The sequence below is a fragment of the Lissotriton helveticus genome, chromosome 3_1, assembly GCF_964261635.1.
Source record: "Lissotriton helveticus chromosome 3_1, aLisHel1.1, whole genome shotgun sequence".
Taxonomy (NCBI): Eukaryota; Metazoa; Chordata; class Amphibia; order Caudata; family Salamandridae; genus Lissotriton; species Lissotriton helveticus.
This window is the reverse complement of record NC_136061.1, coordinates 1427854919-1427869730: the sequence shown is the minus strand read 5'-3', so window position 1 is coordinate 1427869730 and position 14812 is coordinate 1427854919. Positions and strand designations below refer to the sequence as shown.

At 50.7% G+C, this 14812-nt stretch overlaps 1 protein-coding gene across 1 annotated transcript in view; it reads left to right on the top strand.

Annotated features, from left to right (window-relative positions):
• Nucleotides 1-14812, top strand: part of PTPN4 (protein tyrosine phosphatase non-receptor type 4) — a 1253225-nt gene that overhangs the window by 410621 nt on the left and 827792 nt on the right. Inside the window, exon 13 of the mRNA XM_078682081.1 lies at nucleotides 5759-5827. Within this exon, the coding sequence (XP_078538207.1) occupies nucleotides 5759-5827 (69 nt within the window). The remainder of the gene's footprint in view (nucleotides 1-5758; nucleotides 5828-14812) is intronic.

Below are 14812 nucleotides of genomic sequence, written 5' to 3'. Positions count from 1 at the left end.
ACCACCACCGCATCCACCACCACCACCGCATCCACCTCCACCACCGCATCCACCTCATCCACCTCATCCACCACCACCACATCCACCATCACCACCACATCCACCATCACCACCACATCCACCATCACATCCACCATCACATCCACCACCACCACCACATCCACCACCACCGCATCCACCACCACATCCACCACCACATCCACCATCACCTCCACATCCACCATGACATCCACCACATCCACCACCACATCCACCACCACCACCACATCCACCACCACCACCGCCACATCCACCACCGCCACATCCACCACCACCACATCCACCACCACTTCCACCACCACATCCACAGCATCCACCACCACCACATCCACCACCACCACCACATCCACCACCACATCCACCACCACCACCGCATCCACCACCACCGCATCCACCACCACCGCATCCACCACCACCGCATCCACCACCACCACATCCACCACCACCACATCCACCACCGCATCCACCACACCCACCACATCCACCACCACATCCACCACCACATCCACCACCACATCCACCACCACATCCACCACCACCACATCCACCACCACCACATCCACCACATCACCACCACATCCACCACCTCCACATCCACCCCCACATCCACCACATCCACCCCCACATCCACCACATCCACCCCCACATCCACCACATCCACCCCCACATCCACCACCATCACCACCACATCCACCATCACCACCACATCCACCATCACCACCACATCCACCATCACCACCACATCCACCACCATACCCCCCAGATCCACCACCACCACATCTATATGTGTGTGGCTCTGTGTGTGTGTAGGTGCAAATGCAATGTTCTTGGATTTTCGTCACAATAAAATACACTGAACATAATCTTCACAAAAGTTATTTACAAACGTTTAAGCTATTGCCATTATAAATTACAATAACTTTTATTTAAGTATTAATTATTTACAAAATTAAAAGCCATTGATATTTGTAATATCAATACATCTAAGTCACGTAAATACAACACACATTGCATTACAAATGCTATAGGTGTCACATTTGCAAAAGTTAAAACTATTGACATTTTAACTGACAAAGCTATTAATTTTGCTACTTTCAAAACCAACACATAAATAAAAAAAGTGTCATTTTCAATACCAATAGCTCATACTTTCCTAATGCGAGACCTATTGCATTTCCAATGCTTGATCACTTTTGTGGGTTTCTTCCATCAGCTGGTTGGGATTTTGCAATCAGTGTTGTTTCCTTCTTCATAAGCTGCGTCCCCTACTATATCAACCTTCTGCAAACTCTGTTTCATTTGAACATATGCCTTACATTTGTTGCCACATTCCTCTTTTGAAGAAACACATGAAAGTGCCTTGCCACCTATATTTAAATCCACATTTAAGGAATGTCGAAGACGCTGATTCTCGCCTACACCCTAGGCGAGGATGAGGAAGGACATAGCGGATTTCAGGTCGCCGGTGAAACAGTGACAGCTAAAAGCGAAGATTTATAGCTGACTCCATGCGCAAATAAGAGCGTCCACGCCTTGTGTCTAATCGCTCTGTGAAAGAAAGTACAGTTTTAATAACGAAAAGCTGGTGACATTTTCGAGCTTCCTTCTCACGAATTAATTGAAGGTGGCTTCCCCCCTTCCTTGCAATAGGACTTAATTCATCATAATTAAGAAAATTTAAGCACGTGAAGAAATCCGTGCCAGATTTCATTTCCACGAACTCAACTCTCTTCCAAAATTCCGACAGACTGACAGCGCCCTGATGAGATCCCAGGAAGTTGCGCCCTGGTATCGAAACGCGTCGGCTCTTTTACAAAAGGAGTAACTGGGATAAAGTCATTAACACCAGCAATTGCTGGTCGAAATAGCAGTCATTAATTGTCTTTACTCCTTTATTCCCATTTTTGCATTTTTTGTAATTCTCATTTGCACAGAATCATTGTTTTCAATGTATCTGTTTATTGTTGCTGTATTGTTTTGATGTGGGTCATATTGAATGTAATTTTTGGATTCATTGTTGGTCTTTTTTTGTTTCAATTACATGTCCTAAGTCTACAATGCAAGTTTGTTGACATAAATGTATTGTAAATATGTGATATAGCAATTTGTTTTTTTCTGCCTTTGACCTTTTTTCTTAAATACTTCAAATAAGTATGAAATAATTGGTATAAATAAAAGTACCTTGTCGATTTCGACAATCAGCGTCTTCGACATTACTTAAATGTGGATTTAAATATAGGTGGCAAGGCACTTTCATGTGTTTCTTCATTTAAATAGGGTACAGCCTATCCACCTGTCCTCGAGGGCCCGACTCCTTAGGTGTTCAACATTCCTCTTTTGAGTCATGCCAAAAGCAAATCAACTTTCTTTGAAGGGAACCATTTTTTAATTATAAATGACCCTCCTGGTTATAGCAGGAGACTCCAAAGGGAAGTCAGTGGTCCCAGCTATTCGTTCTGTTCTAAAAGAAGCACTCCAGTAAGTATGTAACATCTTTTAAGCAGTGTTGATAATTACACAGAGATGGCTGATGTTCGTTGTGTGAGGTGCCTTACTCTCCCCTCAGAAGCCATTCATTCCAGGATGGAGCTGGCACTCCACTTTTATACTGTGGCAAAGCTCTTTTTAAGGTCTCGCCTGAGCCAGCACATGCCCTGTCTAGCAAGAAATTTAGTAAGTGGGCTTTTAAAAGTGCTACCACATGCTTTTGCTGGCCTCAAGCTTGTGGTTACGCACGCGATTACGCGTGCAGCCGCCATCTGCCTTTCTTATCTCTTCCTCATTAAGCGTCATGCGCCATCTGGTTTTCCTCGTCATGGCTGATTAGCGAGCGATCACTTTCACGTCTTCTGTTTCAGCACTCCACATGAGTGCTTGTGTTTTCCCCTCTGCCTCCGTCTGCGTCTTCTCCATTCCTACCCGCTTACTTCCCCCACCCACCCTTCGTGTTTTTCTATGACCTGGAAGCATTTTCCCTTGTTGCTATGCATGTCTTTGAAATTGCTTCCCCCCCACTCGTCATTCCTGCTTGCCCCGTACCCAATCACCCTCCTCTTGATTGATCTCTCCTGCGCCCCATGGCTCTTTGGCTCTTTGCTCCTTCCCTCTCCCACCATCATAGTTTGTTGCGTGCCCCTGTCCTCCTTCCTTCTGCTGCCCGTCGTCCTGTTTGGCCTCTCGTCCATCCCTTATTTTTGTTGTTTTAAACCGTGTTTCTATTCTCATGTGCTTTATCCTTTGGCTTTCCAAAACCCCTCGCGCCCTTCCCTGCGTTGTACTAGACAACCCAAGCGAGCTCACCAGACAAACTGTGTTGCGCCACGCTCTGCCTCTGTCTTTCTCGCCCCTCCCCCTCCCCAGAGCGTGTCTCGCGGCAGCGCGTCTTGTTTCATGTAAGTGGGCTTGGTAAATCCGACACATCTTCTGGTGAATCTTCCTTCCTACAGCGTGTTTTCCAAATATAGCTGTTTCCTGTTTCCAAATATTGGTGGGTATGCAGTTGTCTCACTCTATTGCCTGCGCTTCACAAGAAGCACATATTTGCCCTTTCAAAGAGAGCACCTTATTCACATAACTGATTCCCTCTTCCTTTCTAAGTCGGCTGCGTTTCGGTACAGGCTCTATCACAATCAGATAAGACCGCGCAGTCCCACAGTCTCTTTTTTGTGTCTCAAAAACCATGCATTGCAGTCTGTTCTACTCAGGGACTAACCCGCCATCTTAGTACACGATGTCCACACTGAACTGCCGCCAACTTCCCACATTCTCTGCTTTTATTGGCGCCATACTTGATGGGGGTCTTCGCAGCCCTAAACCTAACTTTTATAGAAAGATTAGTGTATGTTTTCACTAATAAGGCTGCTAAGGAAACTGTATCTTACCCGAAATTCATAATTTCCTACCTAACTTATCCAGTTGAGGAATCATGTTTTTTCACCTTGAAGCTTGCTTTGGAAAAGTGTAGGTTTTTGAAGTACAAGCACGCAGATTGTTGAAAAGGTTAGGTCGCTGAGTAGCTTGGATTTAGCGGAAAATGGGCACATTGATATGTGGCCACATAACATGTTTTAATTAGCACGAGAAATCTCCACAGTATAGTGAACAATACATCTCCAAAGGAAGTACACTTCTGTTAGAAAAATACAAATATGCGAACTGTCTCTAAAGAGATCTGACCAAATATTCTCAGTTGTTAGGATGGCCGAGGGCTAAATACTTATAAGGTCCCAAAGCGAGTCCTTTTGGCTATGCCATTGCTTGTTGTTCTTTGAAAACGAATCCTGAACCATCCTGTCCTCTACCATTTGTGATGATCTGTGAGTTTCACACTCCAAGGTCATAGTGATCACCAGAAGTGCAGCTGGAGCTCTTGATGAAGGTATAATCTACATATTCAATTGCTAGTTCAATTGGTGCACTACAGGACCCTGTCCTTGCCAGGACTGTTTACATCACATGCCCTAGATGCGAACGTTCTGGTCTCGGTGTTCGATAGATATGCATGCCGCGTTGACAAACTTTTTCTCTTGCATTGAGCAATTAAATATCATAACCACAGTGAAGTGACAATGAATTTAAACATTGGTTGTAGCTAAAGAAAAGGAATCTAAAAAAAAAAGTCTATCATTCATGTAACTGGGTAGATGGAATTAATGAGATAATCTATGATGACTGATTTAGTTTATATTTTGGTTGTGCTGAACCATCTTTTTGGCAACATAGTCACTGCTAATTCTTTGGACTACATGCGCATGGTTTAATTCTTCCTAGAATGTAATATGGTTGATGCAGTTATCTTTAACGGTCATTACTAATTATTTTTCTTACGGAATTTTATGTATCGGGTATCAGAGCGCTTTACATACCACCAGTTGCGTTACATGAGGACACATTCATTTTTGTTAGGCACGGGGAGATTAAGTGATTTGCCCAGAATCACAGGCTGTTTAGTGTCATTGCCGAGACTCGAACCCGGTTCCCCAGATTCTAGGTCGACCGCCCTAGCCGTTAGGCCAAGTCCTCTCCCCTAATAATTGTAATAGTAACTAGTAATTGCCAAACAGGTTTCTTGTTTTTTCAATGGATCTGAAAAGCGCGTTCCTTTTATTCAGTTGAGCATGCATGCTGCTTACATATTATTGTGGCGAAATACCAAATGTGTGTTGAAGCCTACCAGCGCTGGCTCACAGTTGACTTCTTTTCGGGCTAGAAGGAGCCATTGTAAGCATTGTACTGCTTCCAGGGCACAAGTCCTAAAAAAAGAAGTGGGGGGACGCTGTCACAGGAAGTGACATCAAAAAAGGCGGCTTGCACCATGGGGTTCATTGCCTCGCCTCGTTCATCCCTTAGATGCGATTGCATCTGTAAAGCCAGCGTGTGTGCAGCGTCCTGTGAGCTCCGATCTTGTCCCAGAGAGGACAAAGAGTGAAGTCCAGCTGTTTGGCAGGGGGGACGGGGTCCACCGGTAAAATAAGTGGGGGGACGCCTTCCTCCCGCATGGTACCGAAGCAGTGCTTCTGCCACCGTGGGAGGACTAGTGCAACATGTGAACATGGGTTTTACGACATCTATGAAATATTTTGAATGTGTGTATTCTTATCTAGTAACTGTGATGCCTTGGGCATTATAAAGTGTGTGTTCGTTTCAATGTTTAACCTGAACTGAAGTAACGCTTCCTTGAGTATAAAATGATTTACAGCTAACTTGATCCTTCTTTCAGTGGGAGAACTGAAGTTCAGTCTGTGCAATATGGCAAAGAAAAAGCTAACAAACACAGGGTATTTGCCAGGTAAGAAATGGTGCATTTGTTTTTGTTATTAAACTGAGCTGGAAACAATTGTGGCTCTGTGTTATCCAGTAGTGACTGTTCACTGTGTACTCAGATTACATATTGGGTAATTACTGTGTAGAACCCGTAATGGGTGCTCTTGTTTGCCTCTGGTGTCCTAGGGTCTCTGGTACCGTTACTTTTCACTTTGATAACCAAGTTACTGTATATACTTGTAACTCCCCAGGAGTGAAAGGCGTGCAGGCGCACTACATTAATGGGTATACCTGTGGATTAGCAGATCTAATGCTACTTAATCATTTGCAATTTGTTTTTAGTTGCGACAACCAAGCCTGGTAATGCCTTTAAAAATGGGCATCTGTGTTTCCATTTAGCTAAGGACTAATTTAAGGTACCTGCTGTAATATCTCATGTGCAACATGTTGTTAATATGATTGCTAGAATTAGTTACACCAGTGAAGAGGAAGTATTGGTCGCACCAATATCAGCAATAAATGTGTTCAGATACTGTAAGTTATGTAAATTCAGTTTCAAGTAAGGGAGAAGATACACGTCATTTAACATAAGGACGTTGAATCTTAGATTCTCATTGTAAGATGCGCAGATCTTTTTCCCTGTTTTGTTTTATACCACCACTACATATTACTACTATTGCTGACAAGGTTATTAATCGGCCCTGGGTTGAACTTGAAATAGGCGCTTGGAGCCTTCCACAGTCTCGGACTATGCTGTATTTCAAAACAAAACCCATACTGGAACTACGCAGTGTCGCTGTCATAAGTGAATCAAGGTGGGTCAGTAGTTCATCCTTTTGTGAGTGGTTTACCGATGGCAAGTCTTAAGTATGCATTTGATTTGAAATGCCCTGCTATGTTGACTGTCGTTTACCTTGCTTGAACCAGAAGTTTTGCCGAAAGCACTATTATGGCTTCCTGTCACCGGGCCATACCTTGGCTCTTGAGCCTGGTGTATCATATGATCTCTCTGTTTCTAAAGTTCTGTTAAAATCTTACAGACCAGAGTGCAGCCTTACTGCCTCTATTGACCCTGTGAAATACCTTACTGGACTAGATAATGCTCTTGTCATGCTCTGCGTGCCTTTATATCATTGCTGATCCGCCCTTATCAGCACCTCGTGCCTTTTTAGAGCAGGAAAGTGTGGAAAGCGGGATGAAAGTAGCGTGCTACTCGCCAAAAAGCGCTTTTAACGCCTCGTCAGGGGTAGTAAGCGCTATATAAATGCAATATCTGAAAGAAACCGGTTAGTGTTAGATTCCTTACCTTAAATTATCCCCAGGAGTCAGACTGTATCCGGAAAGTTTTCGTCAGCAGTACCCCTGCTCGTCGCTAGGCGTCGTCTGCGTCTCCGCGTCCGTCGTCAGCGTCACCGGGATGACGTCGTCGGAGTACTTAGACGCCTCCCTCGCGCGCTGACATCAGTTCTTCTTTTTTCTGCGCCAGCAAGCGCAGATCCGGGAAGAGCAGTACTCTTAGTAATTTTTTTACTAACTTTTTGGATCACTTTTGATCACTTCTCGAGTCTACCTTCGACTCTCAGTGCCGGTTGGGATGCCTGGTTTTAAACCTTGCGAGGACTGTCACCGCTTGATGTCGGTGACCGACCCCCTCTGTCAGTGCCTTTATTGTCTCGGGTCCGACCACCATGACAAGTCGTGCCCCGACTGCCGGGCCTTGACCTTGAAGGCTAGGCGGGAGCGGTCACGTAAGCGATTCGATCTCCGGCAGTCAGCTCTGCGCCGCTCGAGGTCCCGGCCGAGGAGGAAGTGGAGGGACTGGTCGTGAAGCCCCGTCATCACCGCTCAAAGAGTCAACACCACTCGTCGGGCTCCAAGTACTCAGGTAAGTCGAGGCACTCAAAAAAGAAGTCGAAGAGGTGTCATCGCTCTTCCGACTCCTCCTGACACTCGCGCGACCGGGGGTTCGGGTGACACTGCCCACGCAGCTCCGCCGGAGCCGCAAGCGCCGCGTCCAGCTCAATACCTGCCGGTCCCTGGGCTGCACATGACACCAGAGGAGGTCAGCGCGTTCGTCTCGGCCATGAGGTCACACTGTCCTCCGTCAGAACCTGCTGAAGCGCCTTCGGGTTCGACTGGGAGCCCTAGTGGGCCGGCGGCACCGGCGACGTCAGGTTCTTCGGCGCTGTCGTCGACTTCGGTCCCGACGCCGCAGGACCCTGCAGGATCCGGGCCCGGATCCGTGTCGTTGCCAGTTGACCGCACGACTCCTCCTCTGGCGCCGGCCCCGGGGGTGTCGCCCACGACACCGTCCCCGGACGACGACGTCCCCGGTCCGGGTTTGGCGTCGGGCCGTCGATGGGTGAGCAATTCACCTACGACCCGGCTCCAACATTTTTCCCAGAATATCAGGAAATGGATGACGAGGGGGATTGGGAGGAGTCTGAGGACCCTCTGGCGCTGCAGTGCCTCTTGAGTCAGGACTGGGCAGACGAGCTAGGGGAGGCCAGTGGTCTGGAAACTTCGCCCGACACTGGATTAGTCTCTACTCACTCCTTGGCTATGGAGGAGGGGGCTGCTTACTGCATGGGGTTGAACAGGGCGGCCAAGGCCTAGGCTCTTGAGCTCCCTGTCGCGGCCTTGAGGACTAACCTCCTCACTGAGGTGCTCAAACCGCAGGCAAGCTCCTCGGAGCCTCTACTACCGTTCAACGAAGCCCTCACCGACGTTCTGCTGGGCACCTGATCCAAGTCCTCCACAGGCCTCCCTGTGGATCGGAACGTGGCCTGACGCCACCGCCCGGCTCCGGGCGACCCTAGCTTCCTGTCCGTTCACCCCACCCCCGAGAGCCTGGTGATCCAGGCCTCTACCTCCCAGACCGCATTCCTGACCGCTCTTCTGGATCGGGAATCCAAAAGGTACGATCAGTTTGGGAAGAAACTGTTCTCTTCCTTGAGTTTGAGGCTGCGGTCTGTCAACACCGCCTTCCTTTTGGGCCGTTACACCCACTCTCTGTGGGATACGGTTGCGGAGGTGCTGCCACAGTGCCCGGAGGAGGCCCAGGCAAAGCTCGCCCAAGCCCTTGCGGAAGGGCGGGGTGCAGCACGCTATTCCATACGGTGTGGATTCGACACAACAGACTCGCTGGGTAGGACGATTGCAACGACGGTGGCGGTTTACCGCTAAGCTTGACTGAGGTCCGCCAACTTTTCAGGCGATGTCCAGGCCACCCTAATGGACATGCCCTTTGATGGCGGTCGCCTCTTTGGTGACAAGGCGGATAGTGCGCTGGAGCGTTTCAAGGACTCCAGGGCTACGGCCAAGTCCTTGGGCCTAGGACAATGCCAGCAAACTTCCGCTTTTCGCTCCTTTCGTGGCCAAGGAAGGGGCGCCCTCACACGTCCAGCCAGCCACAGACCGCAGACCCAGGCTCAACGCAGTCGCGGACGTGGTTACCGCCGTGGCGGTACCGGGGGACACCGGCAGGGTCAGTCCACACCTGCCCCTGCAGCATCTACCTCTAAGCCTTCCTAGTTCGGCATTTCAGGCCCCATTCATTGCCAGTGGAGGGCAGGGTCCGCCATCACTTCCCCACTGGCGTACCATCATGTCGGAAAGGTGGGTGCTGCAAATTGTCCGAAGGGGCTACTCCCTCCCCTTTGCGGCGACCCCTCCAACCTTGCCACCGCAGTACCACCGCATGTCGGGGGATTACTTGCAACTTCTGCAGGAGGAAGTTACGGCCCTCTTGGCCAAGGGGGCCATCGAGCGCGTTCCTGGGCCAGAAGTAGGGCGTGGTTGCTATTCCGACTACTTTCTGGTACCCAAGAAGGGCAAAGGAGGCCTATGCCCTATCTTGGACCTACAGAGCGTCAACGGCTTCTTCCGGAAGGAGAATTTCAAGATGCTGACTTTGGCTCAGGTCCTAGCTGCCTTGGACCCAGAAGACTGGCGTTGGACTTGCAGGACACGTATTTCCATATCCCCGTCCTGCCGACCGGCATTACCTGTGGTTCACGGTAGGCCATGAGCACTTTCACTTTACCGTGCTCCCCTTCGGCCTTACCAGTGCCCCATGGGTGTTCACTAAAGTGATGGCGTTGGTTATAGCTCATCTGCGCAGATTAGGGGTTTTAGTCTTCCCCTATCTCAACGACTGGTTGCTGAAGGCGGGCTCGCCCCAGACAGTCGTCTCCCACCTCCAGACTACAGCTGACCTCCTGCACTCGCTGGGGTTCTCCATCAACGTACCGAAGTCAAACCTGTGTCCCTCTCAGAAGCTCCTTTTCATCGGAGCGGTTCTGGACTCAGCGCAGTTTAGGGTTTTTCCCCCCCGAACAGCGGGTTCGGGATATTCAGGCTCTGATTCCGATCTTTCAGCCTTTATCCCGAGTCTTGGTCAGGTTGACGCTGCAGCTCCTGAGGCTGATGGCCTCCTGCATCCTTCTGGTGCATCACGCTAGGTGGCAGATGCGGGCTCTGCAGTGGGACCTGAAGTTTTCGTGGGCACAGCATCAGGGCAACCTGTCCAGCCAAGTTCTGATCTCAGAGGGCACTGCGAGTCAGTTGCAGTGGTGGCTCACAAACCGCGATTGGGTCAGCGGCAGATCTCTCTCCCTACCCCAACCGGAGCTCGTAGTGGTGACAGATGCTTCCCTCCTGGGATGGGGGGGCCACTAGAGAGAGAGGGAGATCAGAGGCCTCTGGTCTCCGGGGGAGTCCCGGCTCCATATCAACCTTCTGGAGCTGCGGGCGATCCAACTTGCACTGGAAGGCATTCCTTCCCACTGTCCGTGGAAGTATAGTGCAGGTGTTCACGGACAACACCACCGCCATGTGGTACTTTTAACAAACAGGGCGGGGTAAGGTCGTGGACCCTTTGCCTGGAGGCTCTGCGCCTCTGGCAATGGCTGGAACACCAGGGCGTCACCCTGGTGGTTCAACACCTGGCAGGTTCCCTGAACGCCAGGGCGGACAAACTCAGCCGCCGGTACATGATGGATCACGAATGGCGTCTGAACTCTTACGTGGCGCAAGGTCTCTTTCAGTAGTGGGGAGAGCCTTGGTTAGATCTATTCGCCACAGAAGAGAACGCGCAATGTCCTCAGTTTTGCACTTTATAATTTCCAAGGCGGCACTCGCTCGGAGACGCGGTCTGTTCTAAGCCTTTCCACCTATACCACTTCTGCCCAGAGTGCTGAAGAAGATCAGGCGAGACCGGGCCCAAGTCATCCTTGTGGCTCCGGACTGGGCACGAAGATACTGGTATCCCGAGATACTCAGCATGTCAGTCGATCCCCCGATTTGTCTGCCTCTTCAGGAGGACCTTCTGTCGCAGCAGCAGGGGACGGTCCTCCACCCGAACCTGTCCAGTCTCCACCTCCATGCTTGAAGATTGAGCGGCGACAGTTGAGGCCATTTGACTTGCCTCCTGAAGTCTGTGATGTGATTGTGGCAGCCGGGCATCCCTCCACAAAAACGGTATACGCCTGCAGGTGGAACAAAATTGTGGCATGGTGCACAGCAAAGGCTGTGGATCCTCTCTCTGCCCCCCTTTCAGAGGTTCTCCTCTTCCTTTTGTCTCTTGCCCAACAGGGCTCTGCTCTGGGCACTATAAAAGGCTACCTCTTGGCCATTTCAGCCTTCTTAAGGCTTCCTGATTAGTCTTCTCTTTTTAAGTCCCCTGTTGTAAATAGATTCTTGAAAGGCATCACACACATGTTCCCTCCTGTTCCCTTTGTGATGCCTCAGTGGGACTTGAACCTTGTACTGACTTATCTGAAGTGCGCTCCCTTTGAGCCACTTCATAACTGTCCTCTTCGTCTTCTGACTCATAAGACTGCAATCCTGGTTGCCATCACCTCTGCCAGGAGAGTGAGTGAGAACCAGGCCCTATCTTCAAAACCTCCTTTCCTCTCTGTCCATCCGGACAAGGTTGTTCTGAGGACTCGTCCTCCTTTCCTGTCCAAGGTAGTCACAGCCTTTCACATCGGTCAGTCCATCACCTTGCCCACCTTCTTTCCGCCTCCGCATCCTTCGAAGGTGCGGAGAGGCTCCTCTGTCTGGACCCAAAACGAGCGCTGTCCTATCTAGATCGTACATGCCAGTTCCGGGTGGATTACAAGCTACTTGTTGGTTACATGGGCGCTAAGAAAGGACGGGCGTTGCACAAGCGGACCATCTCCAGGTGGGTCGTTTTGTGCATCAAGGTTTGCTACTCCGTGGCGAAAAAGGAGCCTCCTGTGGGGCGACGGCCCATTCCACTCAGGCCACAGCGGCTACTACTGCCCTGGGTCGAGGAGTCCCCTTGCAGGGCATCTGTCAGGCAGCTACATGGGCCTCGCTGCACACGTTTGCTAGGCACTACTGCCTGGACAGCCAAGTCCGGAGAGATGGCTTTTTCGGCCGATCCGTTCTCAAGGACTTTCTGGTGTGATCTTGGTTCGCAGACCCACCACCGGGGTTGGTATTGCTGGGGTATCTATTCTAAGGTAAGGAATCTAACACTAACCTGTTTCTTTCAGATGCACAAGTTACTTACCTTCGGTAACGATATATCTGTAAGAAACAGTAGTTAGTGTTAGATTCCTTACCGCCGACCCATCCTCCCTGTTCTGCAAACCGATATCTAGGGTTAAGGATATCCCTTTCAGGGCCCTAGTTTTATGGCACCAGTGTCGGTTTCTATCATGGCTATGCGTTCCTGGCGTGGAAAGCTATGTACCGAACTGACGTCAGCGCACAAGGGCGGCGTCTAAGTACTTCAACGTCATCCCGGGGATCACAACGACGGACGCGGAGCTGCAGACGACGCCTAGCGATGCGCAGGGGTACTGCTGACGAAAACTTTCCAGATCCAGTCTGACGCCTGGGGATATTCTAAGGTAAGGAATCTAACACTAACTACTGGTTAGAGGCATGTGGGCTGCTGAATTCATATCTATAGCATAGATCGCCGCCTAGTGTTGGGTCCGGATGATTGCACATTGTTGTCCTGGAAGAGTCTTCGAAGTATCACGAGATAGGTGGCTCCTCCCCTGGACTACAGTGCGCATGGGCATCGACTCCATCCCCAGATTTTTTTTTTCCGCCATTGGGTTCGGATGTTTATTCGACATCTCCAATTCGGAATCGATATAGACTTTTCCTAAGGCCCAAATGCCTTTTTCCTATACCGTCGATATTGTCTTGCGTTCGGTGCCCAGCTCTGTTCCGGCTCAGTTCCCGAGTCGGACATCCAGAAGAGTCGTGTGCCTCTTCGGTGCTCGAGGCCCAATCAACGCAATCAAACTTCTTCATGGAACGGAGTCCGTTCAAGAAATGTCCCGTGTGCGGATCGAAGTATCCCCACATCGACGTCCACCCTGTGTGCAACAAGTGCCTCTCGCCGGATCACGACGAAGCTTGTTCCCGTTTTCGATCTAAGAAGACGATTCGACTTCGGCGCGTGGCACGCATGGAGGCCCACCAGTCGGCCCCGGCACCGGTGGACATCTTCGAGAGGGAAGAAGCAGACGAGCCAGAAGATCAAGAGCCGATTTCCACTCCAGCGGAGGAGATCGACTACACCTATGACGCAGACGTCGAACTGCTCGATAGAAGAAGTCGTCGACGAGGTAGGAGACGACAATGAGGCCTATGGGGCCACGGAAGATAGCTCAGGGGAAGAGCTATGCCCCGTTCGGACAATCACTTAGGCTCAGGTCGAGGGATCGCCACATGGCCTTACCCAAGACCTTACACCCAGTTCCACAGCCTCGCCTACGGGCCCGGCTACGGACACTTCTACGGAGCCGCCGTTGGTCAAACCGAAACTGAAAGTGAAAGCTTCGGTGTCGACGAAAACGAAAGTAATGGAGACGCCGTCGAAAGAGAAGACGTCTGTCCCTCTAGCCGCCTCCTCGTCTTCCGACAAGTCGGCGCAGCCGAAGCCAAAGAAAGCTGTCGACCAGGTGTAGTCGACCAAGGGCGTCGAGCCGAAGTCGGTCAAGGGCGTCGATCCCAAATCGCTCAAGGGCGTCGAGCCGAAGAATGGGGCACAAAAACCAGCTGTCAAGCCCGCCGACCCGAAGCCGCAGGCGTCGAAGGCCGTCGACACAGTCGTAGGACACGACGCACCTAAGAGGGCTGTGCCCGCGTATCGGCTGAAAAAGCCAAGGCATCGACGCTCGAGTCTGCACACGCTGGTGGATCGAGGCCGTCTGTCGGGTCCACGAAACCGTCCGCATCCTTCACAAAGCAGGTGTCGGACTCTTTGCAACGCATCAGGGACAAGGCTTCTGCGGTCGATCCGAAGGATGCTTCCACCCCAAAGCAAGTTGCCAAAACGCCGAAGTCCTCGGCGCCACTCCTGTTCACGTTACCGCCTAAGGTGGCACCGAAGGCGTTCGCACCGAAGCCGGTCGACGACGTGCCCGTGCAGGTGCCTGCGGGGTCGAAGCCTTCTCAGCCACTGGTGAGCTCGAAGCATCGACAACCCCTGATGGAAGAGCAGTCGGAACACTTTATCGATGCCGACACCGGAAAACTTACCCTCTACAAGAGGAAGATCACGGCAACGCAGCCTTTGGAGTCCTACACGATTCCTTTGAAGCGCAAGAAGTCTTCTGCGGATTCCCCGGTTCTGGTTGAGCCACTTGCCCCACGTACTCGAACAGTTGCTACACCCTCCCCCACTTATTCGGATGGGGAGGCTGGGGAAGGTGAGGATGAGGAGTATAATTTCCCTGCCAACACTGATCCTGAAGATCACCAGGACTCTTGGGTGGATGCAGGGGACCCAGGGGATCAGCACACTGCCCTGGACACTCAGGTGTAACATGTCAAAACCTCTCCTACAGAGGATTCTGCCGCATTTAATGCCCTAATCGAGAGGGCGGCTAAAAACCACGACGTCCAGCTGCATGCTGACCCTGTTGAGGTGGACTTCCTCTTTGATACCTTTTCCACAGCAAAAAAGACTTTCAAGACTCTCCCAATGCTGAAAGGGGTTCTGAAACATGCTGCGAAC